At 39.1% G+C, this 26004-nt stretch overlaps 1 protein-coding gene across 3 annotated transcripts in view; it reads left to right on the forward strand.

Moving 5' to 3' along the window:
* LOC121433273 (sodium channel protein type 2 subunit alpha-like) overlaps positions 1-26004 on the forward strand; it is a 116001-nt gene that overhangs the window by 44104 nt on the left and 45893 nt on the right. For all 3 annotated transcript variants that reach the window (XM_041631637.1, XM_041631639.1, XM_041631638.1), the window contains exons 4-13: positions 1233-1322; positions 2150-2278; positions 2846-2937; positions 3819-4091; positions 8716-8779; positions 10235-10376; positions 10518-10724; positions 12111-12398; positions 19374-19721; positions 23058-23190. In XM_041631637.1, coding sequence (XP_041487571.1) covers positions 1233-1322; positions 2150-2278; positions 2846-2937; positions 3819-4091; positions 8716-8779; positions 10235-10376; positions 10518-10724; positions 12111-12398; positions 19374-19721; positions 23058-23190 — 1766 coding nt within the window. The remainder of the gene's footprint in view (positions 1-1232; positions 1323-2149; positions 2279-2845; positions 2938-3818; positions 4092-8715; positions 8780-10234; positions 10377-10517; positions 10725-12110; positions 12399-19373; positions 19722-23057; positions 23191-26004) is intronic.

Genomic DNA, 26004 nt, shown 5'->3' on the forward strand with positions numbered 1-26004 from the left:
GACTGTTCTGCCCTCACGTAGTTGATCCTCATCACTCATTTAGAATTACTCTTATGTAGATATTTTTGAACATACTGAGAATTAAGCATGAGCAAGAATATTATTAAAACCCAAAATCTCAGTTATTGCTTTGACTAATGCCTGTTATAAGTAAAAGCTGTCTTTCTAGATTAATAGAACACTACAGACTCCCTGGCCTTGAACAAGGCCTTTTTGTTTCATAAAAGAGATTAAATGGTTTATGATTAAAAAGAAGCAAGAAAGAATATGAACACCATTTTCTCATCTATAAGATTATTACGATCATGTGTGCATTCATAAGAAATGGTGTTTTATGTAACCTAAATGTGATTTATGTTAAATGTGGAACACCAATCATTTCAAATATTTGATTGTTGACCCTTTTCATAAGAAACTTTTTTCTGCTTGTTTTCATTTAGCCCAAGGAATGTAAGATGAGTACTGGCTATACATTCAGTGGTAATGTGGGAAGCAAATCAGATTATTATTATAATCAGTGTTTTCTCTGTTTTGGGGGTAAATAAAAAGAATTGTTTGCTGAGTATGAGCTCTCTGTCAGGTATAATGAGTTATAGGATACTTAACATGCTTTGCTAGTTTGGTTTTCACAGAAATTCTGTGATATTATTTTTTTTCTTCCTGTTAAAACCAAGTTGATCAATACTGAAACAAACTAAGTAACCAATTTGACTTAGTTGCGAACCCAAGAGATAACACCATTATCAGCAGCCATATTTTCTTATATTTCAGGATTTTTTGTTGGAAGTTGTGCCTTTCATTTAGAAAGGAACTTTGTGTACAACATTCTCTCAGAGGAGACCCTTAGAATAAACTCATAATGTATTTCACTAATTCTTTTAATTCTTTTGTCAAACATTTACTACCCTAGTTTATTTATAAAGTGAACTTGCGATTCTGTTGTTTGGTTGATTCTATCCTGAAGAAAATTTACATTGATAAATTATTCCCCAGTTACCTCATGTCTTTGCATTTTGTATACTTAAGTATGTTTCTTACTAGTCTAAAGAGAGTCGGTGGTTTCTAGAATGTACACTTTGCATGTGGAGGTGAAGCACAGACACGAAAGAACGTTGGCGATAACATGCGTTATTTAATGAGCATGCTCATTTTAGAGTTAGTGGGGTGAAGACAGGGGCTTGCATGAAGGTGGTATTCTGCTGACTTTGTTTTCCTTGACAATATATTTCTACTTTATTCAATGTGCTCATCATGTGCACGATTCTTACCAACTGTGTATTTATGACCATGAGTAATCCTCCAGACTGGACAAAGAATGTGGAGTAAGTATGAAGTGCATGTTTCCAATTACTCACTTAGTACTTCAAGACATTTCCGGTTTCCTTACAACATTTTTTTCTAGCCATTTGAATCATGATGCTGTGACTCTTTAATACAATTCTGCATGTTGTGGCGACTCCCCCAACCATAAAATTATTTTTATTACCACTTCATAACTGCAAGTTTGCTACTGTTATGAATCATAATTTAAATATCTGGTGTGCAGGATATCTGATATTCAACCCTTGTGAAAGGGTCGTTTGACCCTCCCTAAGGGGTTGTGACCTACCAGTTGAGAACTTCTGCTCTAGGTCAAAGATTTCAGTGTCTCAAAGAGCTGCATTGATTTGTCTGTTGATATTTGTGGACCCTAATCTGCTTTTTGAATTTTGTACACTGGAGACTACTGATAGCTGCTACCTTACTCATTTATGGATTAGCATCTATCTGCTTAAATCATACTGAAAGTCAGCCGGAGTAGTTCAGATGCTATCATCATACAGAGTAGTATTTTTTACATCCTTAATGTTGAATAATATAGCAAGCATAATATCAATTGATTTACAGTGAATGAGAATATCATTTGGAATGTAGTGGTACTTTTTGCCTTAAGCCCTGCCTAAGCATGCTATTAGAAACCAAGGTGGAGCCTGCATTCATGTGTCAGCCAAGTCAGGTTTAGGATATGTACCATCATGGCTTGGGAGTACTTTCTTACTATGTGTGAGGCCTTGGTTTCAGGTCTGGCCCAAAACATCCTTTAAAAATTAAATATATCTATGGAAACGACCTATAAAATCTTTAATGTGAACTCGGCTATTTTTCTCAGGTATACTTTCACAGGAATTTATACTTTTGAATCACTTATTAAAATACTCGCAAGGGGCTTTTGTCTAGAAGATTTCACATTTCTACGGGACCCCTGGAATTGGTTGGACTTCACAGTTATTACTTTTGCGTGAGTATTTTTGTAATGTTTTCTCTCTTGGTAGAATGAATGCAATCGGAGCCTCTACTGTAGTTCTCGGTTGTTGGCTTCCTTTGACTTAAAAACATCCTTATTAGTTATCATATGAATGTGGAATACTTTTTCCAGTCTAATTAATCAGTTTAGAGAAAGTAGGAATGATCCTAATAAATTATATGGCTTAGTTTCAATTAGCTGTAAAGTAGCAATAACAATTCCCAAGTAACAGCTCATTACCAATGGCAATGCCATTCTCTTCTTAATTGGGAAATCTGATGCCAACACTCACTGAAGTTGAAACGGTCTTGCTTGAAGACCAACATAGACTTAGATTTCCCCAAATTCTGAATAACTCTGATTTAATCCTACAGGTATGTAACAGAATTTGTAAACCTAGGCAATGTTTCAGCCCTTCGAACTTTCAGAGTCTTGCGAGCTCTGAAAACTATTTCTGTAATCCCAGGTAAGAAGAAACTGGTATAAGGTGGTAGGCTCCTTATATCTCCAACTGTTTCCTGTGTTCTGTCATTGTGTTTGTGTGTGAACTCCCCATTACAGATATGTGACAGAGTTTGTGGACCTGGGCAATGTCTCAGCGTTGAGAACGTTCAGAGTTCTCCGGGCATTGAAAACCATTTCAGTCATTCCAGGTGAGAGCTAGGTTAAACACCGAGGCTGACTTTAGCTGCATTGGTGCCCTGCTTACAGCTTTTTGGCAAAGGCCTGGCTGCTTGTTGCGTACCACAAGACATTGGTCAAAAGCAGAAACTGACCCATCCTCATTTGGATCGGTTTGATTACTTGCTTTTGAACGGTTGCTTTCTCTGAATTTGTTCTAAATCAGCCTTTGAGTTTAACAAGTTTAACGAGTTTTGCATGAGGCACTTACAGTAACAGGCTACCTGATTTGCATCTTACAGCATCAAGCTTTCCGCATAGAAGCTGAAATGTGAGCCACGTGGGCCAAGGCAAAATTGAACAATTAGCTCTAAAACTGGCTGTCTCCTTAACTGGAGTTAAGTAGAGAAGCAAGAAGGAGCATGAGCGCTGCATGGGGCTCAGCTTGCAGATGTCTTCCTTATTTTGGCCCATTCTCAAGCTTTCAAAGTTCAGAGAAATCTGCACCCTCGTCATTCAGTGGCTTCAGGATTTTTCACTATTTCTATAGATTTGTCTAAAATCCAATACGGGGTTAGAGAGTAAGACATCTGCAAAGAAAAGTGAACTCTTGACACAAGGTTGATGGTCCAGCATGAGTAATCCGATCGTATCTTTTGCTGTAAGGAGCGTGTGAAAACATTTGATTCATTGCCATTTGATTTTCTAAAGACCATGTAAGTTCGGCTTTCATCCATTTCCACCAGCTAGCAGGCTTTTTGTGACGTTTTTATTGGGCCACAAACATTAAACTAATATTGTTGGCATTCTGCATGACATTCATACCTCTGGGACAAGCTCATGATATTTTTTGGTTGGTGAATTCTCTGTTGAATTGGAAGTGATAAGCCCCTCCCTCTGGTTTTCTTTGCAGGCCTGAAGACCATCGTGGGGGCCCTGATCCAGTCGGTGAAGAAGCTGTCTGACGTCATGATCCTCACTGTGTTCTGTCTCAGTGTCTTTGCGCTAATCGGGCTGCAGCTCTTCATGGGCAACCTGAGGAATAAATGCTTGCAGTGGCCCCCAGAAAATTCTACCTTTGAAATAAATATCACTTCCTTCTTTAATAATTCATTGGACTGGAATGGTACTGCCTTCAATAGAACAGGGAACATGTTTAACTGGGATGAATACATTGAAGATAAAAGTAAGATATACTCTTGTAGCCATTACATTGTTTGGTTCCTAAAATATGAAGAATTGTACGTGGTAGAAAGTATCTAAAGTTGGGTATGAACCAAATGTCGTAGACTAATTTGCAATAGCTTCATACATGTCTTAAGCATACCAAATTTTGTCATTGCTTTATCCTAATCCAACAAGTGACATAATGACAGTAGGCATTTCAAAGTGTGTAGCCTGTTCCTAGACCAGATGTGAAAGTTAGCCCACATCATGATGTGTATAATCAAAAGCTTTTGTTATATAGACATTGGGCAGGAGTTTTCAAACATCTTTTTTTAAAATTTTTTATTGAGCTATATGTTCTTCTCTGTTCCCCTACCTTCCACCCCCCCTTCTGTCCTCTCTCATGATCCCCATGCTCCCAACTTTCTCAGGAGATCTTGTCTTTTCCTACTTCCCATGTATATTAGATCTATGTATGTCTCTCTTAGGGTCCTCTTTGTTGTCTAGGTTCTCTGGGATTGTGAATTGTAGGATGGTTCTTCTTTGCTTTATATCTAAAGGGCCACTTATGAGTAGTATATATGATATTTGTCTTTCTGGGTCTGGGTTACCTCACTCAATATGATGTTTTCTAGATCCATTCATTTGCCCACAAATTTCAAGATGTCATTTTTTTCTGCTGTGTATTACTCTATTGTGTAAATGTATCACATCTTCTCTATCCATTCTTTGGTCGAGGGATATTTAGGTTGTTTCCAGGTTATGGCTATGACAAATAATGCTTGTATGAACATAGTTGAGCACATGTCCTTGTGGTATGATTGAGCATCCTTTGGGTATATACCCAAAAGTGGTATTGCTGGATCTTGAAGTAGATTGTTTCCTAATTTTATGAGAAATTGCCATACTTATTTCCAAAGTGGCCATACTAGTTTTCACTCCCACCAGCAACAGAGGAGTGCTGCCTTTACCCCACACCCTCTCTAGCATAAGCTGTCTGTCATCAGTGTTTTTGATCTTGGCCATTCTGACAGGTGTAAGATGGAATCTCAGAGTTGTTTTGATTTGCATTTCTCTGATTACTAAGGATATTGAACATTTCCTTAAGCGTCTTTTAGCCATTTTAGATTCCTCTGTTGAGAGTTCTCTGTTTAGGTCTGTACCTTGTTTTTAAAATTGGTTTATTTGTTCTTTTGATGACTAATTTCTTGAGTTCTTTGTATATTTTGGGGATCAGCCCTCTGTCCAATGTGGGGTTAATGAATATCTTTTCCCCTTCTGTAGGCTTCTCTTTTGTCTTGTTGACAGTGTCTTTTGCTTTACAGAAGCTTCTCAGATACAGGAGGTCCCATTTATTAATTGTTGCTCTCAGTGTCTGTGCTACTGGGTTTATATTTAGGAAGTGGTCTCCTGTGCTAATGCATTCAAGTGTACTTCCCACTTTCTCTTCTGTGAGTTTCAGTGTGGTTGGTTTTATGTTGAGGTCTTTGATCCATTTGGACTTGAGTTTTGTGCATGATGATAGATATGGATCTATGTTCATTCTTCTACATGTTAATATCCAGTTATGTCAGCATCATTTGCTGAACATGCTGTCTTTTTCCATTTTATATTTTTTGCTTCTTTGTAAAATATCAGGTATTCGTAGGTGTGTGGATTAATATCCAGGACTTTGATTCTGTTCCATTGGTCCTCCTGTCTGTTTTTATGCCAATACCAGACTGTTTTCAATACTGTAGCTCTGTAGTAGAGTTTGAAGTCAGGGATTGTGATGCCTCCAGAAGATCTCTTATTGTATAGAATTGTTTTGGCTGTCCTGGGTTTTTTGCTTTTCCATATGGAGTACTGTTCTTTTGAGGTCTGTGAAGAATTTTGCTGGGATTTTGATGAACATTGCATTGAATCTGTAGATTTTGGTAAAATGGCCATTTTTACTATGTGAATTCTACCTACCCAAGAGCATGGGAGATCTTTCCACTTTCTGGTGTCTTCCTCAATTTCTTTCTTCAAAGATTTAAAGTTCTTGTCATAAAAGTCTTCCACTTGTTTGGTTAGAGTTACTCTGAGATATTTTATGCTATTTATGGCTATTATGAAGGGTGATGTTTCTCTGATTTCATTCTCAGAACATTTATCATCTGTGTAAAGAAGAGCTACTGATATTTTTTTAGTTAATCTTGCATCCTGCTACATAACTGAAAGTGTTTATGAGTGGTAGAAGTTCCTTGGTAGAATTTTGGGGGTCTTCAAAGACTTAATTACAAACATCTTAATGTGACATTAGTTCGACTCATTCAGTGCCTTATACTGCAGTGTCTCATGAAGACGACCAGGAGAGAGGCTGAAAAACAAGCTTAGAAAAATAATAAAGTGCTTGCCTACTATGCAGTTTAATCCCTAGAACAGCATGAGCTGGACATAGTGGCATGCATCTGCAATACCAGCATTAAAAAGGTAGATGAAAGGTCAGAAGTTCAAGGTTATCCTTAGGCACATAATGAAGCCAACACTAGCCTGGGATACATGTAATGAATGGACTTATATCTTTTTGGTTGATTCAGTCCATATACTCTATCTGGATAGAGAAAACATTTACCAAGGTGAAATCCAAAATTGTGTACTGATCAGAAAGGTAAGCAGCCATGATTTAATCACACAGTTACTGATAATTTAATATTTATTCCTTGGCATGAGTCTTGATATTAAAGTTGTGTATCGTTATCATTTGATTTTTTTTTGAGGCAAGGATGTTAGAATAGGTTAATGTTACATTGTAAGTTATGGTTTTCTCTTATTGAAGCTGATGTCTCTGTCACTTGATAACCTAAACTACTTCCCCATGAACTGCTAGATTAGCCAAATTACAATCACTCTTGGTCACCTGTATTCCAGGGAGTTTTTTTACTCTGTGATATCCTTCATGGTCATCATGGTTTTTTATAAGAATATGAGATTTTATCATAACTCACTTGATACCACATTTATAGAGTTTACATTCTTATGAAGGTTTTACTTGAAAAGATTCATTGGGAAAAAAAAGTGAGAGATTTTAACAGCCCGAGTATGAGGTTTTCTACTTACTAATAATATAATAGATGGTGAAGAATTTTGCCCATAAATCTTTTCTCTGCGTCTGTACTGCTACAGATGGATTTCTATTTATAGTGCTTCAGTGGGAGGGGTTGATTGTAGCTAAGAATGCGGAGACACAGTGTCCAATTGCTCTCCTCAGAGGCCACACCACTTCATAGATTATCCCACTGGCAGGCTCAACCCCCTGAACTGCGATGAATATAGATTCTTACCATATTTAAAAACCTTTCGGGAGAGGAAAACAAAAATCAGTACTTGACTGTTCTTTTTCTTCATTCCTTAATTAATAATGTGGAGAATTTAAAAGTGTGTTTTCTAGCATCGGTGGCACGTGATGTATTTCCTTCCATGTGGGATGCCTGCTGATGTTTGTACACATTATTTTATCAGGTGGTAGCATTTTGAAGGAAGCCATAAGGATTCTTCATTAGCGATTGTCTTTTATCACAGCAAGTCTACTTTCCAGCGTATTTTCTAATCTTACTGCTTGTTTGGGGGTCCTCGGTAATTTTTTTAGGCAACCCAATCACCATATCATTTGCACATTTTTTTCCTATTTTCACGTTCATAAAATGCTTCTTAATAAAAGATAAAAATGAGCATTTAAATATTTTACCCGTACAACAGCCAAATACTTTGGTAGTGTGTTAGCCTTGCCATTAAGTGCATAACAATTTGGACTTTTTATGGTTTTATGTAAAGATCTAAAAATATTTTGTAAAATTATGACCTAGTTTTTCCTACACAATCTATTCATGTATTCCTTGAATACAAGACTTTAAGTATTCTTAAGTATCAACACAGTAAATTTTAAGGTGTGTGAGTGTGTGTGTGTGTGTGTGTGTGTGATTGTGCGTGCGTGTAGTTCCTGAAAACATTTTTGCAATTCCATGCGTGTAGTTCCTGAAAACATTTTTGCAACTTCTTAAATTATATATGTTGTACCTTAAAAATAAATTGCATATATTTAGACAGCTTACATTTTCCAAGCTAAGAGTTTATTTTGCTCATTTCAAAGAGAGAAATCAAGAAAAAAAAAAAAAGCTGAACCAGGCATGATAAGGAGGGAACTAAGCCCACTTCTCACAAGAAGCTAAATGACAATTGGCGGGAGAATGTCTGCATCTATATCGAGTCTGGGCAAAAAGTACTCGGAGTAAAATTCCTTTTGCATTCACCACTAAGAAGAAAGAGGCATTCCTGCGCTCTCATCCTGTGCCAAGCAATCCGCCTCAATGCTAAAGCTTTCTCTTGAAGTGTCCCTAAACAGTTTGAGTTTGTTTTGGTAATAAATGATGAACAGAAAGTGCTATTATTATTATTATTACTTCTGGAAAAAATTCTTTCTAAAGTAATTTTTCCAAGCAGTATTTAATCATATAGTTGTTTGATATTCAGTTCCTATGAAAAAGAAATTTAACCCATGGCTGTCGATTATTTTATCTATTTTTTTTATTACACCTAAACACATTTATAAACTTCCTTGCCTGAACATAATGATTAAATATTTAAAGGCCTTTTAGTGAGTCTATCCTTTGCTCTTTAAATAGGTCACTTTTATTTTCTGGAAGGGCAGAATGATGCTCTGCTTTGTGGGAACAGCTCCGACGCAGGGTAAGTTACTCTTCTTATTGACGCTCAGTTGACCTCAATAATCTGCCACCTCCCACACACCTGACCCCTACTCACTCCTCATTCAAAGCCCTACATCAATTCTACTTCATAGCCAGGGTAAGTGTGGATTCTTACCTCCTTTACACACTCAGAAGTAGCAATTACTTTTCCATACCAGGTCACAACTAATCTTCCAAATTAGCACAATGGAAAATAGATACTCAGAGCAAAAGCATTAGAATTCATAATCACATACCAGTGTGTGATCATTTATTTAAGCTAATCTGATCTCCATGGCTTAAAACATGAAATTCTTGAAGATCACATCACTGTCTGAGACACACGGTAACTGTCTGACTACTATATTTCAGCAAAGCAAAGTACATACAATAGACTTGAGTGTCAGCATGGGTTCAAACTCTGACTTTAGCCAATTTTGCCATTTCTGCTTGCCTTGTGTTTTTCCCAAGTATAAATGTGTATTGTAATAATTCTATAGATTAAATGTATTAGTGAATTATAGCTGCAATACAGAGTTTTTAGTTATGCTTAACATCGTAGAAATATTTGTAATTAAAAAACATTATACATGGGGAAAAAAAGCCCGGAAAAGTTCAGATAAATAGGTAGCTTTCCCTTCTTGGACTGATATTACAAAACACAGGCAAAAATCCCATGTGTTTTCTTTGATACTCTTGTAGACATTTGCAAGTGATACATTTACCAAAGTTCTCATTGACAACATGCTTTACATTTAGTTCCTATGATCAAAACTGTGCAGATTTTATCCACAGTTAGATCTGTGATAGGTAAGACAAACATTTTAACTCCCCAACTGCATGGTACCAAAGGCTTGCCATATAGTGTCTTATTGAATATTTAATTGTTTTGAGGCAGGTTCTTTTATTAGTCCGTGATGATCTGTGAGGTCTCTGAAAGCTAACAATATAGGGAAATTAGCCCAAGTATGCTCAGCCCAGAAATGGCAGTCCCAATACTAAAGGCAGCTTTGGTTAATCAGGAAGGGATGAAAGAGATCTCCACTGCACAGTGACATTCTCTCCTCTCAGGATGCCAATACAATGGTGTCTACTCTTCTCTAGTGCACACATACAGACACACATAGACACACAAACACACACATACCACTTATATCTCAAAACATCTTCATTGGAAAATCACTGATCCTGTCTATCATCCCAAAATAAGTTGTTGAACATAGGATTTTCTCATATAGATGTGTGGTGAATATACTAGAGAAATCCACAAATCAGACTTGGTAAAATACGTTACTACTTAGGAAAGCCCACCGAGTGCAGAGTAAGTGCTAGGTAAGGCCAAAGATACAGACTTTCGCTGGAGCTTGTACAAATAATTCACATCAGGTAAAATGAAAAAACAGACCAAATAATTCACAGATGCTGAGTTTCTCTTTCCTGTCTAATATAATTACAGCCAGTGTCCTGAAGGGTACATCTGTGTGAAGGCTGGGAGAAACCCCAACTACGGCTACACGAGCTTTGACACATTTAGCTGGGCCTTCTTGTCATTATTTCGTCTCATGACTCAAGACTTCTGGGAAAACCTTTATCAACTGGTGAGAGCAGATGCAATGACTCTTCTGGGAAGCAAGGGATGCAGTGGCCAAGGAAACTGCTGAGGAGTCGTTTATTGCTTAGAGAGGGAGCTTGGAACTGCCAGTGTGAAATTTATGAACACGTTCCTTCCATTTTTACAGACCCTGCGAGCTGCTGGGAAAACATACATGATATTTTTTGTGCTGGTCATTTTCCTGGGCTCATTCTACCTGATAAACTTGATCCTGGCTGTGGTGGCCATGGCCTACGAGGAGCAGAATCAGGCCACCTTGGAGGAGGCTGAGCAGAAAGAGGCAGAGTTTCAGCAGATGTTGGAGCAGCTGAAGAAGCAGCAGGAGGAGGCGCAGGTAGAGTTGGCGAGCATAAAGACCGTTGTGTTTATCTCCATTCTCTGATCTGCAGGTTTCTGTTGACATTGGAAAAACAAAGGTGTGCATGGTGTTAGGGACCTGTTTGGTTGTAAGCAGAATATTGCTTGATTTGGTGGTTATGGCAAGCACTAAGGGCATCAAAAATACAGACAGTTATGATTGCTTTGTTGACACTTTCCTCCTTGTGACATCTTGAGGACACTGACTAACAGTACTCTCACTCACTGACTCTTATAAAGTAGCAGAGCAATGTGCTGGCAATGGGAGTGTTTCCTTACTACACCAGCAAACAGGAACTCAGAGTGACTTCTTCAACACAGTACCACTAGAAGTGAGGGACGTCAGGAAATTCAAGTCACGGTGCAATGATTTCACAAATTCTAGAAACACAAAACCCTATTCAATACGAAATCATGGTCACACTAACATTCTCAGTTTCTTGTTCTGAAAACTCAACGTAGACTCAGTGAGCATGCATGGCAAGGTGAGTATTTTTCTAAACATGCTTGCTTGACTTAATGGCGTTCACTAATCCAACTGCCTGATTTTGTCTTTTATTGTCCATTGGATTTAGGTCCCTTATGTCACTATCATTCAGGGCATAATAAAAGCCAAAAATAGTAGACTGAGATAGTAGCCACTATACTATTTTTTAAAGCCACTCGGTTATCATTTACAAATCCATTCCGACAACCTGGGATTCTCTATTATATAATCTGTGACATGCTTGCACATATCCTAACTAAATAAATAAAGTAAAAGGTTAAAGGTTTAACCAATAAATATTTTTTTTTTTTTTGGATTTTTCGAGACAGGGTTTCTCCGTAGTTTTTTGGTTCCTGTCCTGGAACTAGCTCTTGTTGACCAGGCTGGCCTCGAACTCACAGAGATCCGCCTGCTTCTGCCTCCCAATTGCTGGGATTAAAGGCGTGCGCCACCATCGCCCGGCTCCAATAAATACTTGAATGAGTTTAATTCCACAACTCAGTTTGGAAGTCATTGTTGAGTGTGATGAAGAGTAAATACCTTTGATGGGTAAATAGGAAAATGTAATTCTTACATTCCTCTTTAAACCTTGTTTAGATCTCATGGGAAATGTGTTTGTATTTGTTGTGTTCAGGTTGGTAGATAATTAATATGCCATATAAGATCAGAATTAAAAGATTTTTTATTTGTTCGTATGTGTCTACTTCCATATTGATTTTTATCCTCTGGTTTATGAAAATGTTGTTTTCTAAAGTGTGGAACAGAATTACAGAACTGGATTTCAGGATCACATTTGTGGTGTTCTAGATAAATGAAGCAGTAAATGCATAACGTTGTAGGCTGTGCATAACCTATACTCACTTTGTGCCCTTCTAGGCTGCGGCCGCAGCTGCATCTGCAGAATCCAGGGACTTCAGTGGAGCGGGTGGGATAGGTGTGTTCTCAGAGAGTTCTTCAGTAGCCTCCAAGTTGAGTTCCAAGAGTGAAAAGGAGCTGAAAAACAGAAGAAAGAAAAAGAAACAGAAGGAGCAGGCTGGGGAGGAAGAGAAGGAAGATGCGGTGCGGAAATCTGCCTCTGAGGACAGCATACGGAAGAAAGGCTTCCGGTTTTCACTAGAAGGAAGCAGGCTGACCTATGAGAAGAGGTTTTCCTCTCCACACCAGGTACATCTAGAAGGAGACTAATTGTTCCTTTCTGGGCTGCCCAGACCCAAATAGTGACACAGAAACCCTATTAATTACAACACTGTTTGACCTACTAGCTCAGGCTTCTTATTAACTAACTGATACATCTTAAATTAACCCATTTCTATTGATCAGTGTATCATCACGAGGATGTGGCCCACACGTAAAGTTCCTACGGTTTCAGTGTGTCCTTTGGCAGCTATCTGGCATCTCTCTGACTCTGCCTACTTTCTCTCTATGTCTCTGTTTGGATTTCCTGCCTGGCTTTACTCTACTAAGCCATTGACTGAAAGAGCTTTTTTAATAACCAATAGTAATAAAGCATATTTGTAACATACAGGACAAATCCCACATCAGGCACAGAAACAAACAAATTTAAAAAAAGGAATGAAGGAAGGGAAGAAGGGAGGGAAGGAAGAAAGGAAGGAAGAAAGAAGGAAGAAAGGAAGGAAAGAAGGAAGGAAGAGAGGGAGGAAGAAAGGAAGAAAGGAGAGACAGGAACAGGGAAAGAAAGAAAGAAAGAAAGAAAGAAAGAAAGAAAGAATAAGGAAATAGATTGTATTTTCATAACAGCATAATAGGATTTCCTTAAAGTCTATGCCAGTGTTTGGTAGGGCTGAAGCTGCCTTCTCTGTGAACTTTGTCGTGCTTTGATCACGGTAATGAGCCATCTCAGAGATCCTGTGAGTTTGATTAACTTTTTTGGAAGTACAGGAAGGCATTTTTCTTCTGAGCTTGGAAAGGTTTGAGGTTTTGTTTAAGACTTGAGACTCCCTGGGCAGTGTTCCACATGGGGAAAGATCACAGATGGTCCCCATCCCTTCTTAGCTACTGTGCCTGGACCCAGGGAGCTGTAGGTTTTCTGAGTGGCTGGTGCCCAGAAGTGGACCAGGGACGCTTCTATGCCATCTGTGCAGTGTTCCCGTCCATGTGAAAGCTCTCGTGAAGAGTGAATTATTCATTGTTTCAAAGAGGGCTGAAGCAAAGTCTTTTCTAAACTGGCAGGCGCTAAGATGCATGCCACTAACCAGCAGTGACGTTTGATTGTACTTGATTTTCTGTGTGTTGTGTGTCAAGTACGACTTGAATTCAGAGAATGCACTGATTTGCATATTGCAAAAAAAAATGTTTTCTGCATGCCTCTGGCTTATGTACCAGATGAAGCTGTTGAAATTTCACTATTTATGTTCCTTGGTTTTTAAAAATTACCAAGAGAATTCCCAGAATACACGGTTCCTTAGAGGATAATTTCACTATGAGTGTAGCTACAGTATTCATGTAGTACTTATAACAATGACAACATTGTTTGTATTGGTACCTGCAATATAAATTCTTAAGCACCTTGTTACAAACCTAGGTAGCTACTAATTTAATTATTATGGCAAATGTTCAGACAGGAAGAGGGGAGGCTGTGTGTGGAGGCCCAAAAATGTGAGTCTATTTCCACCTTGTCTGATGGTCAGAGAATTTGGCGGTTACTCAAAATGCTTGACAAGCATAACTGCATGTCCCAACTCAGGATGTGATTACTTGGTTCTTTTGACATTAAGATAGCTCATACAAGTAGATCCATTCCATCCTGACAGATGGTCAGGATATGCAAACGTACTTCTGCTCCTTCTTTTGTAACTGTGAGGTCACCTGGGAAGTGGCTAACTTCAGGATAGTGGTCTAGGATGAATTTACTGCCTAAACAACAGGATGCTAATGGTTTGATGTCTCAAAGTATTGAAGCAATTAACTGTTCGAGTTGTCCTTTGCATCATGTTAAGTCTTTTGTTGCCTTTTTCCCTGTTTTGTAATGGGGTATAAAAGCATATGGAAAATTAAACACGGATGAATTCAGTATTCACTGGAATACCCTCTGGTACTGTTCTATGGTTTCTATTTTATTACTTTCACACATGTCTTCACATTCTTTACTAATATTTCTAAATCCCCACATCCCTACACTGGTAAGAGGTGTTTTTGTTGATGCTGATCCCTGAGATATGGCAATCCAATGTGGCACAGTCACCAACAGCAGTTTTGAACAACAGCTTTGTTGAACAACTATTTTAGGTACATGTCATTTACTCATTTTGAAATTTATTTTATTAGCTTCTATTAATTATACAAAAATTGATGAAAAATTTTAACTGATATGAGATTGGATCTCAGTGTAATTTTGACTTCATATTTCCAATAGCTAATAATACTGAACATTTTTTTTCATATATCTATTGGCTACTTGTGCTTCTTATTTTGAGAACTAGCTGTTCAGTTTATTTGTCCATTTACTAAGGGTTAGGAATATTTCCTAACCGAGCCTCTCCACCTATGCCAAATAATCCCAATCAAGCCAAATCAGACCAGATTAAAAAGATATCCAGGTTTAATTAGATACCTGCACTCTCAGGTGGTCCCGAGGGAAAACTGGAAGGTTACCAATGCAGCTACCCACCAGAGAGGAAGAGGGGAGCAGTTTAATTCTAATCTGTCAGTTATGCTTGGGATCACTGCTGCTGTCCCTGCTCTTTCTGTAGTTTCTCACAGAGACAGCATTTCCCTTGGAGTGTCTGTACATTTCCCCTTGTGCCTGTTTCCCAGTTGCTTGGACATTTTAAGAGATCACTGCCATAAATGGCATGCCTTCATTTTCATATTTGTTTCTTAAGCAATCTGTATAAATGCAGTTAGCTGCTTTTAGAATATTTGCCTGATTAGTTGACAAGTTGCAGAGAAGATGGAGAGGTGTTTTCCACTCTCAAGATAGTGGGACCTGGGAGAATGGAGCCAACAAATGAGGCAGAACAAAGTCTCATGCTATAGTCAACTTTATTTAGAGCATCAGACAATTTATACTCTGAGGGTTAAGAGGAGTCACTTGAGTAAAATGTACAATCACAAGGGAAAGCTGCACATGGGGGACCTAGCCACATTTGGCAAAAGCTTGCTTTTCCAAAGAGGCAAATAAACAAACAATAGCCAACTGTAGTGAATAATCTGAAGTAAACTGACGTGTATCTGCTATACCTGGGAAGGGCACAAAAGCACAATCCTAGAACAAGTGCATGTTTTTGAAGAAACTGAGGTCACAAGACTCTTGTCTTGGTTTCTTGGAGTTTTCTCATGAGCACTCAACAATTCCTCATAAGATTCCATTCTTTTTTTTTATATTTATTTATTTATTATGTATACAATATTCTGTCTGTATGCCTGAAGGCCAGAAGAGGGCGCCAGACCTCTTTACAGATGGTTGTGAGCTACCATGTGTTTGCTGGGAATTGAACTCAGGACCTTTGGAAGAGCAGGCAATGCTCTTAACCACTGAGCCATCTCTCCAGCCCCAAGATTCCATTCTTGGACGATGTTTTGACAAAGAGGGAACAAGATAGGAGGGGAGAGGTAGAGAAAGGGGGCAAATAAAGAGGGAGATAGAAAGAGAAAATACCCAGATATTAACACTAACCCCACTTTGAAAAAAGTAATATTGAACATGTGAACCCAAGTAAAGAGATTTTACCTGGGTACAGTGGCAGGAGCCTCTTGGGTTTTGTGAGATATTTTCAGAGGTCAAGGACCACAAACTATTAAAAAAAGTGTGTTTTATAATGACATAATAGATTATGATGGTAACCACTTCTGCTTTCATACTGAAAAAATACATAATATAAACTTTTCTTGCAAGATTATAATTTTCAGAACAGAGTAGGTGGAAATGTGAAATATTTCTTAGACATCTCTGACTTGTAAGTGTGGGGGAGGGAAGAAGAGGAGAAAGTCAAGAGTGCAATCTCTATCAAGTCTCAAGGGAATCTAGATGTTTCCTTTAAAACTTTTATAAGAATCAGGTCACCTCTTTGTGTCATGGTTGCTGTCTATATTTGTGATGTCAGGAGTTATATTTTTTGGAAATTCACTGATGGTGAGGATTTGTTTTCTCGGCCATCTTTAATTTACATCATAATATTTTATTACCCTAAGTTTATGAAATCATTGTAAGCATGTCTGTAGTGTAAGCAGTGGTTCAAAGAGAGACATGGGATTCTGTTTGGCCCATTAAGAACCTACATTTTTCCAAATTTTGGGAAAGAGAGATACTTTTACAATTGGGGTTGTTGAGATTGCTGGCTCTAAGAGCTACAGTGGGCATCTTACCACACACAAAGAAGCAACCTGAGCTGATATATGGAGAAAGACACGGTTTGGTCTTTTGTAACATAGCTAGCATCATATATAAACTCTGGACTTGAATGGATTAGTTTGCCTTTTAATCATGAGAAATACTGTGTGAACTTTTATTGAAAATATTTCTCTCTATCCATCTATTATGTACTCCAAGTTAATAGACAAACTCTACTAAAAGTGTTACATATACATTAATTTTTATTATATTTCCTTTTAATTTTCCTTATACCTTTCTTTTTAAGATAATGAAAAATAATAGTTTATTCATTAGAATAGGTCGTATTGATGTGGTGACTTGAATAGGAACAGTTCCCAAGGCTCCCATGTTTGACTACTTGGTCCCCATTTGATGGAGCAATATAGGAAGGGCTACAAAGTATGGTCTTTGTAGAAAAGTAGGGGTGGAATTTAAGGTGTCCAAAGCCTTCCTCCATCTCCTGTATGCTTTCTGCTCCTCTTTAGGGTTGGAGATGTGAGCTCTCAGTTTCTAGTATTGCTGCTTCCAGTTGTTGTCTCTGTTCTGCCATCAGGAACTCTAACTGTTTGGAACCATAGTTCCAAATAAATTTTTTCTTCTATAAGTTGCCTTGGTCATGATGTTTTATCACAATAGTAGAAAAGTAACTGAGACAGTTGGGTAAGGGGTAGGGATAGTGACAGTAAGAAATAACTTCTTCAGAGGGACAAAGGTGTCTTCTTAAATGTTATTCTTATGTGAACAATCAATGAACACATAACACAAAATAGTATTTAACACTTACAGAATGTGGTATAGATATTACAAATATCTTTGAAGAAAAGGTGATTAGTGAGAAAGAAAATTAGAATAATACTTAGTGATCAAGGAATATAAGAACTTCATAGGTACAAAATTTTATTTGACTTTAAATTCTTCCAAAAGGAAAAAAGATCAAGCTCATTATATTAAGTTATGGAATTTATTTTTATTAATAATTATAGACATACAACCCAGAATAGTTTAAGGAAAGAACAGAACTATTAGTTTTTTTTGTCTTTCAAAATGGGGTTTTCTGTGTAGCTTTGGAACCTGTCCTGGAATTCGCTCCGTAGGACAAACTGGCCTTGAACTCATAGAGATCCCTCTGCCTCCCGGGCACAGGGATTTAAGGTGTGCTCCACCACCACCTGTCTTAGATTATTTGAATAAGGTCTGTGAGGAGTTTTAGGCAAGTGTAGTGGTTTGACTTTACAGGAGGTTACAGTTGCCTTTGGTCTCAGAAGAGATTTTGGACTGTGGATATTAAGCAGTCTTGAGACTGTGATACACTATAGCGAATTTCTTTTTTTTTTAAGATTTATTTATTTATTGTGTATATAACATTCTGCCTCGATGTATGCCCGCACGCCAGAGGAGGGTGCCAGATCTCAGTAGAGATGGTTGTGAGCCACCATGTGGTTGCTGGGAATTGAACTCAGGACCTCTGGAAGAGCAGCCAGTGCTCTTAACCTTGGAGCCATCTCTCCAGCCCCCACTATAGCGAATTTCGAAGCTGGACTAAATGCATTATACATTTTGATATAACTATAATCCTGTGAGCACAAAGAAGTGGAGTGTGGTGGTTTGAATAAAAATGGTCCTCCTAAACTCATATGCTTGAGTGCCATAAGACTGAGATGTAATCATGAGATTACATATACATATCACATGAAAATGCATGGTAATGGGGAGATGTCATAGCTGCTATTGCACCAATGAATTTACAGTTGAAAGTTTTCAGAGTGGTCCACAGCCTTGCTGACAGGGTACCCCATCAGGGAATACTTCCTCTGGTGGGTTGGCATCTGAATTATCAGTTGCTATAATTGTGCCATGGCCTGCAGCAGCTCGTGACACCCACTCCTGACAGTACCTGAGATGTTGCCTTTCTTCCCATGCCAGGGATTAGATTAGTACCTCCTAAATTAAATGATTCGAGAACTGAGGAGCTTTTCCTAAGGTACAAGGTACCATCAACAACAGAGAAATGGCTATTGGTCGGGTAAAGGCATGAGTCTTAGAGGTTATACACAGAGACTGGCATAGAGGAGGCAATTCATTCCTGTTGTGCTATGATAGCCAAGAGAAGAACTTGATGTAGAGATAGGCTATCAACTAGAAAATGCTAAGTGACTGTGATCAGATGCTTAGTTGAAACCCGTTTTTTTTTTTCTTTCTAATATCAGTGTTTTTCAGATTCCTTGAGACAGAAGAGTGGAAATCAGGAAATGAATCATACAGTTATTTCAGCTTGATTTGTCTAATTTATTCATGAAGGCCATTATTAAAAATGCAAAGGGAGGGAGAGAAACTGCTCCTGTACTATAATTATGCAGGTCTACCAGCAAGCTGGCTTTGATTCTCCTCTAGGGAAAATCGGCCTCAGGGTGTGGTCACTTGTGAGCTCTTACTGCGCCTATTTTAGGCTTCAAACGGCCTAAATGTAGGTTTGTGTTTAATTATTTTTCATTCAATAGTTAAGCGAAATTCAGTTCTAAGAGAATGGTCTAGCAAGTACTGCTGTCCCAGGCACCAGTCCTAAGACCAGACGATGTTGTGGGAGCGCTTCTAACTAGATGGAGGCAAAGAAAATGAGTGGAGAGGAAGAAGAGGCAAAATAAAATGGAAGGGGTGGGCACCTAGCGCAGTGAAGGGAACCTTCAGCTCCTGCCTGGTGACTTATCCTGAGATAGCCCGCAGCTGTGAACTAACAGATCAAGCTGCTTTCTTCTGGGTGCAGGTTCTTAATTCCCTTCATCTGTTGTGTTTCTTTTGATTGGCCCTAGTCTCTGCTGAGCGTCCGAGGCTCCCTTTTCTCTCCGCGACGCAACAGTAGAGCGAGCCTTTTCAGCTTCAAAGGCCGAGTGAAGGATGTGGGGTCCGAAAATGACTTCGCCGACGATGAACACAGCACGTTTGAGGACAACGACAGCAGAAGAGACTCTCTGTTTGTGCCGCACAGACACGGAGAAAGGCGGCCCAGCAATGTCAGCCAGGCTAGCCGGGCCTCCCGCGGAATACCCACTCTGCCCATGAACGGAAAGATGCACAGTGCCGTGGATTGCAATGGTGTGGTCTCTCTGGTCGGAGGCCCCTCTGCTCTAACGTCTCCTGTGGGGCAGCTACTGCCAGAGGTGAGGCCTCTCAACAGTTGAGGGCACAGAAGGAGGCCCTAGTGCAGTCAGGACTGTGGGTTCAATGTAATTTCCCTGCGTCGATTATTCCCAGGCCAAGAGTCTTTTTGGTATTACCAAGCTATGAATTTATCTCGTCAAAACCTTCTACACATCTCGACAAATTAAGATCATACAAGGAGTCCTTAGAAACAATTGTCCTTTATCATTACTACAACTTGAAATTTAAAAAAAAAAATCACATTTTTTTTGCTGTGCAAATATGTAATTAGTATGATTATTATTATTTGGTTTGTTGAGACAGGGTTTGATAGTCCTGGCTATCCTGAAACTCTCTTTGTAGACCAGGCTGGTCTCGAACCCAGAGATCTGCCTGCCTCTGCCTCACAAGTGCTGGGATTAAATGCATGCACCACCACCAGCCTGGCAATATGATTAACTATTAAGAAATTCATGTGCATGTTTACATAAATATGCATTTCAAAGGTTTTCCCATCCTGCTCCTTTAAAAACACCTCCACACTTCCACTGACTGTTATGCTGTCACTAATTGTATCTAAATCCCTTAGTCACAATTCTCTCCATTCTCCGCAGTGTGTTCTTCCCCCCAGCTCCAACTCAGATGACCCAGCTACTCTACAGCTCTTAATTTTTTTCTAGAGGATTTCAACCTTTGTATCACTGCCATAAATTCTTGTTATATGCAAAGGTGCCTGAAATCAAACATATGGAAAAGACTTTCAGATTAATAATGTATATCAGAATTCATCATTGATGGTTCCTGTTAGGAATTTTTCCTAATGAAAGCTCTCTGTCGACACAAAATCACAATCAAGCCAAATCAAAACAAGCCAAATTAAAAAATATTCATGTTTAATGGGATTCCTGTGCTCTCGGGTGGCCCCGAGGAGGAACCAGGAGGCCATGAACGTGACCACCAGGAGGAAGGAAAAGGGACTCCTCTTTGGGGTGTTCACTTAAATACCCTATGGGAGTGGCCCTGACCTCCCCCCAAGGGAGAGGTCAGGACCTGGCATGCTGGGATTTGGAGTCCAGACCAATACAGCTCTCAGGCCTAGGGGCTGGAGGCTATGATCCCAACTTAATATTACCTTTATAAAATAAGACACTCTTCATATTGGCATTAAATAAAGCATCATTTGACCTTTACAAAATACTCCAACCATGTTGTCTGAACATATCACAGTGTCCTGAGCTGGGTTAAAATCTCCTTTGTATAATTACTTTTATGTAACTTCATGTTTTAAGGGGACAAGCCCCTTAGGACCCCATTACAATGGTTCAGTTAGCTCTCAGTCACCTTTTAGAAAAGCATCTTGCCTTGGAATACTGCCATCACTGTTGCTCACCACTCATTTCCCACGGTCTCTTCTCCCCCTTAGCTCCCAGAGAAGTTTCCAGGTAGCCTGGGCAAATAGCAGGCCTCAAAGCCGGCAGAACTTTGTTGTGAAGCAGACAAGAAGTCTAGTAAGGAAATGTCATATCTCCTTAGAAAAATAATTTTAGCCAGCTATGTGCAACACATTGCTCAGAACACTGCAGAGCTAATACATTGAACCATCACAACTACCCATTATAATATTTACTAATTTATCTCTGAGGCCTGTGCATGGTACAGCTAAGATTCGATTCCAGATGTGCAGGCTAGAGGCCTTACTACATTCCATTCATAGTGAACTATGACATCCCGTTGAATTTTTTAAATGGGAAGAATGAAAACAGTTTCATTTAAATCCGTGCCACCACCCAGCTTAACCAGTGTTTCTTTTCATTTCTAAATTCTCAAAAGTTAAAACACAGTTTAGTTAAAATATCAGAGACCTAAAACAAACAAAAAAATAAACCGAATGCATTTGAATGTTCCTCAAGTAGGATCCGACGAGGAATGAAGTGGAGACACTGAGAAAGGAAGGCCAACAGGCAGCAGCAAGCTGGTACCAACCCAGTCCTGACACTCTCGTGGAACACGGAACTATTACCACTTTTATGGGTAGATAAAGAAAAACCAGGTTTCTCAAACTGTGTTTCAAACTCTCTCAGAATGAGTCTCAGAAACAGAAATTTCATATCTTCTCGCTGCACCCAGAACTACTCTAACCGAAGCTATGAAGAGGGACCCTGGAAATCTTTTTCTTATGAAACTTTCCACATGGTTCCTGAACACAGACGTAGGCTTATCACAGATCTTGATACCACTGGGGTATAATTCCCAATTTCATTGCATTAATATAAGTACAAATCCATTTATCGGAATCGCCCTGACATTGTTCAGGAGTCAACATAGATTTATCCTATCAGAAAAGGTAGAATACACAAATGAAGGTCGATTGGGCCTACTTTGAAGCCAAACTTATTGTAACCTGATAAGCTGCAAATTCCCACCCCTGCATTCTTTCAGCCATGAAGTCAATGTTTTGAAGCAAGATTCCATCCTACGGAGAGAGTTGAAGGGACACAAACATGCAACCAGGAAACAAATAGCAGCAGGCAAATGGCCTGTCCCAAAGCTCACGAGTTCCTGTTTATTGTACATACATTCCATTGAGACAATTAACTTCAGAAGAACTATCTGAATCATATCACTGAGGATTTTAGAATCTATCATTAAAACTTACGTAGGTCTGGAATTTTGAATGTGGTTTTGCCAGAAGCCGAAGAAGTGAAATGGCGTTTATATGACCTCCACATTTTCTTTAAAGGAAATAAAACATTTCCATTTTGTGAGCCCACCTTTACTTTAATGGTCTTACTTTCATTGAGGGATTCTCTCTTTTCTCCTTGATTCAACTTCTCCTTTATCTTGAAATTAATTTGAGGTGACTGCATCTGTCTTTATCACCGCTCATGGTAACATCAGCTGGGTCGAAAGCACTTTGAAAATGCATGATTATGCAGAGGAGTAAACCCAGCAGTCATGTCCCTTGCTCACATCACAGTGAGATCCAAATTACTAAGCAGAACCCATGCTGCTTTAAGCAATGGCAAAAACTCTTGTAGCTGATTGGTTTTTACTCTTTTAGCTCTTTAGTCTTTTAGGGGGCCTGCCACCCAGCCCCCTCCTACTGTCACCATGCCTTCCCTTCTGCCACTGTGTCTTCCCTGGTGTGGGGTGGTGGGGGTATAGCCACTTGAACCTTCTGTGAGCCAATACAGCTTTTGTTTGGTATTTTCCCACAGCAATGAGAAAGCAAGACACTGTCTACACCTGTGGAAGCCTGGGAAACCTTGGTTAGGTAGTGTCTACAACCTGAATACTTTCAGGTTTGTTACCCAAAAGTAGTGATTGTTTTGTTGTCTGGAATTTTGGTATTTCAGGGCACAACTACAGAAACAGAGATAAGAAAGAGGAGGTCCAGTTCTTACCATGTTTCCATGGACTTGTTGGAAGACCCTACATCAAGGCAAAGAGCAATGAGTATGGCCAGCATTTTGACCAACACAATGGAAGGTATGTCAAAAGTTCCACACCATCACTCATGGGTAGTGAATTGGTAATGATGTGAAACCCTTTGCCTAAGTTTCAAGACAATACTTCCCGAGCCAGTAGCACATCACTAGTTCTTTTAAAGGGTAAGGTCAACTCAGTGCACAGCACATGGAATCTACTGTTGTGTGTGGACTTTTAAACATACCACTAGGAGAGCTACAAATGTAAGGTACCTTTGGAATACGACTGTCAGAACTTAAACTCTAAACTCTTGAAGCTTGATGATAACATTAGTAACAGTGTAATGATTTATGCTCATCATTATGGTGCTAACACAGTTCACAAGTTATAAAATGTAACAAGCTATACAATTTATTGGCTCAACCAGAATTATAAATAAAAAGTGTGAGTGAAGGTGTCGTGCCTCTTTGAAACTATATTTAAAACCTGACAGTTCTACTTTTGTTCTTCTCTCCCCGCCCCCCCCCCCCGCTCTCCATCTATATATCTCTGATGAAATATTAGATCAGCTTTGACTTTGTTCAAAGATTATATCTGAGTCATTAACAAACTACTGAGAAGTCTGGCTTTCATACTACCAAAATGAAAGTTTGGGGAAGAGCTTAACTGGATCACGTTCAGGCTCTGCCACAGGTTAAATGTACTCATTTACGACTTGCATTTCACTTTTCAGCCAAAATGTGGACTGTAATGTTTAGGCATAAAGTTGTTTTAAGGATTAAATAAGGCAACACGTGTAAAGCACCCCCGTCCTTTGCATGCTGAAGACTGTCAAAAGATGCCATAGTTATTAACTGTTCTATCGTGCTACCTACGTAAATTCATGCGGTGTTTTTTTTTCCTTTTATATTATAAGTGAAATCAACAACTGTCAACTTCAATACATGGAAAATATATTCATCTACACTGTGTTCATCTGCAATCCCCAGCCCGGCTGTTCATATCTTCCTTTTTTCCCTTCCTGCTTTCGTGCTAAATCCATTCTATCACGCCATCTTTTACAAGTCTCCCTGATTCCTGTTCCCACATCTGTAAACGTGTGTTTGAAAATGTTAAGTCAAAAGAGAACGCTCAGAGGGCACCTAAGGGTGAGAGAAAATGAGTGTGTTCATGACTTTATTCTTTAAAACTCCTCTCAAATTTTAGTAGCTATATACACTGTATCTTAATCATATCTCCACTTCCTCCTTCCCTCCCCTGGCCCTCCTCCCAGTATATCTCCCTTCCCAATTTTAGTTTCTTCAGAGACTGGGTAGATTCTTAGAAAGAATTTTTTTTTTTAGTCATAATGTTATAAACCTTATCATCTCAGTATTGAAAATCCTGAAAATCATAACCAGAAAAAAATTACCATAATAGAAGACTCTGTCATCATAGACACGATGTTGTTGCAAGACCCAGTTTTCCCAGAGTCCTGATCTTTTTATTGCCTTCAATGGAATATTAAACTCGAGTCCATTCTTTCCCAACCTTGCCTGCCTAGCTCACACTCCTTCTTCCCCCCAGTTGCCAGTAGCTTGCTCCTCCCTATCCCTCCAGGTAAATCTTTTGAAGAATCTCTGGTCTTCTGCTCCTTGCCATAGCAAAACCACTGAGAGGAAGGGGCCAGTGGTTCTGCTTCCGATGCCAGCAGCATGGCTGCTCCCCAAAGCAGGAAGTAGAGAAGGAGCCAGGGTAAGTCTTAAACCAACAGTCACACTTTGCACTTCTAGTAGCGTTTAAGTTCGGACTAATATAAGGAGTAACTGAAGGAAAAAGCAATCAAACCATTACAAATTCAATCTGCCCATGAACTGACATCCAGAGCTCAGAATAAACACGCACACAACTTTCTACACAAAAACATGCCTCCCGGAGTTGGCTAGAATGAAGGGGCTGTTCCAGAAGTTAGAAGAACTTAGGAAGCGACAGACTACAATATTTTGTTCTTAATGTCTTCAGAGCTTTCTGTGAATGAAGTTCATTTTCGTGAGATAGTTGGTTAAACTTCATTCTTTTATTTTTCTCATTTGTGATAAAAAAAAAATGAAAGGCTGATATTTCTTTATTCGGTTACATCTGGACAGCTTGAACACATTGGCCAAAGTTAGTTGGCGGCAGTCAGTCTTCCGCATACAACTTGGACAGTAAATTTCCTTTGATACAGTCCTGTTCTATTCCCATTAATGGTGAGGCAGTTTCTTGGTTGTTATTACCTGTTTATTTAAATGTCGTTTCTTCTAAAATTTGGTTCATCTTTCCTTTCATGAACGAGGCTTGTTAACGCGGCTGGCAGCTTTTGCGTTCCTTCATTTCAACTGCAGCCAACTCTCCATTATCCAGAGTTATGAACAGTCATGCCTAATGATGAGCAAGAGTTGTTATGAAATGTGAAATTGCATAGAAATGTTTCCATGATGTACTTTGGATGCTGTGTATGTTGGGGCATAAGCTAAAATTACTGAAGGAATCAAGACGAATCAATAGCAGATAACAACTTAGCAGCTGCTGCCTCTTAAGGTGGGAAACCCCCACAGGAATAATGGAGACGTGGCTGTAGCTGTCTTGGGTGCTTCGTTTGTTCCAAAGTGGGAGATAGTCCCATGGGGAATTAATAATTGAATGATTTTATTTTAGACTTAAGACAACTTTGCTCCGGCTTCTCCTAGTGTCAAGACCATCAGCACCTGCTGACTTTTCCCTGTGAATGTTCTCTGACTTCTTTTTGGTTTTTTCCTGTGCTATGCTTTTTGCTTTTCTTTTTCCTCTAAATCACAGCTTGTATAAATTAAAATGGAACTTCTCTGATAGCGCATATGCAGAAACTCTGCAGCT

This window comes from Microtus oregoni, unplaced genomic scaffold, assembly GCF_018167655.1.
Source record: "Microtus oregoni isolate MIOR12 unplaced genomic scaffold, Mior012 000037F_ref0000500, whole genome shotgun sequence".
Taxonomy (NCBI): Eukaryota; Metazoa; Chordata; class Mammalia; order Rodentia; family Cricetidae; genus Microtus; species Microtus oregoni.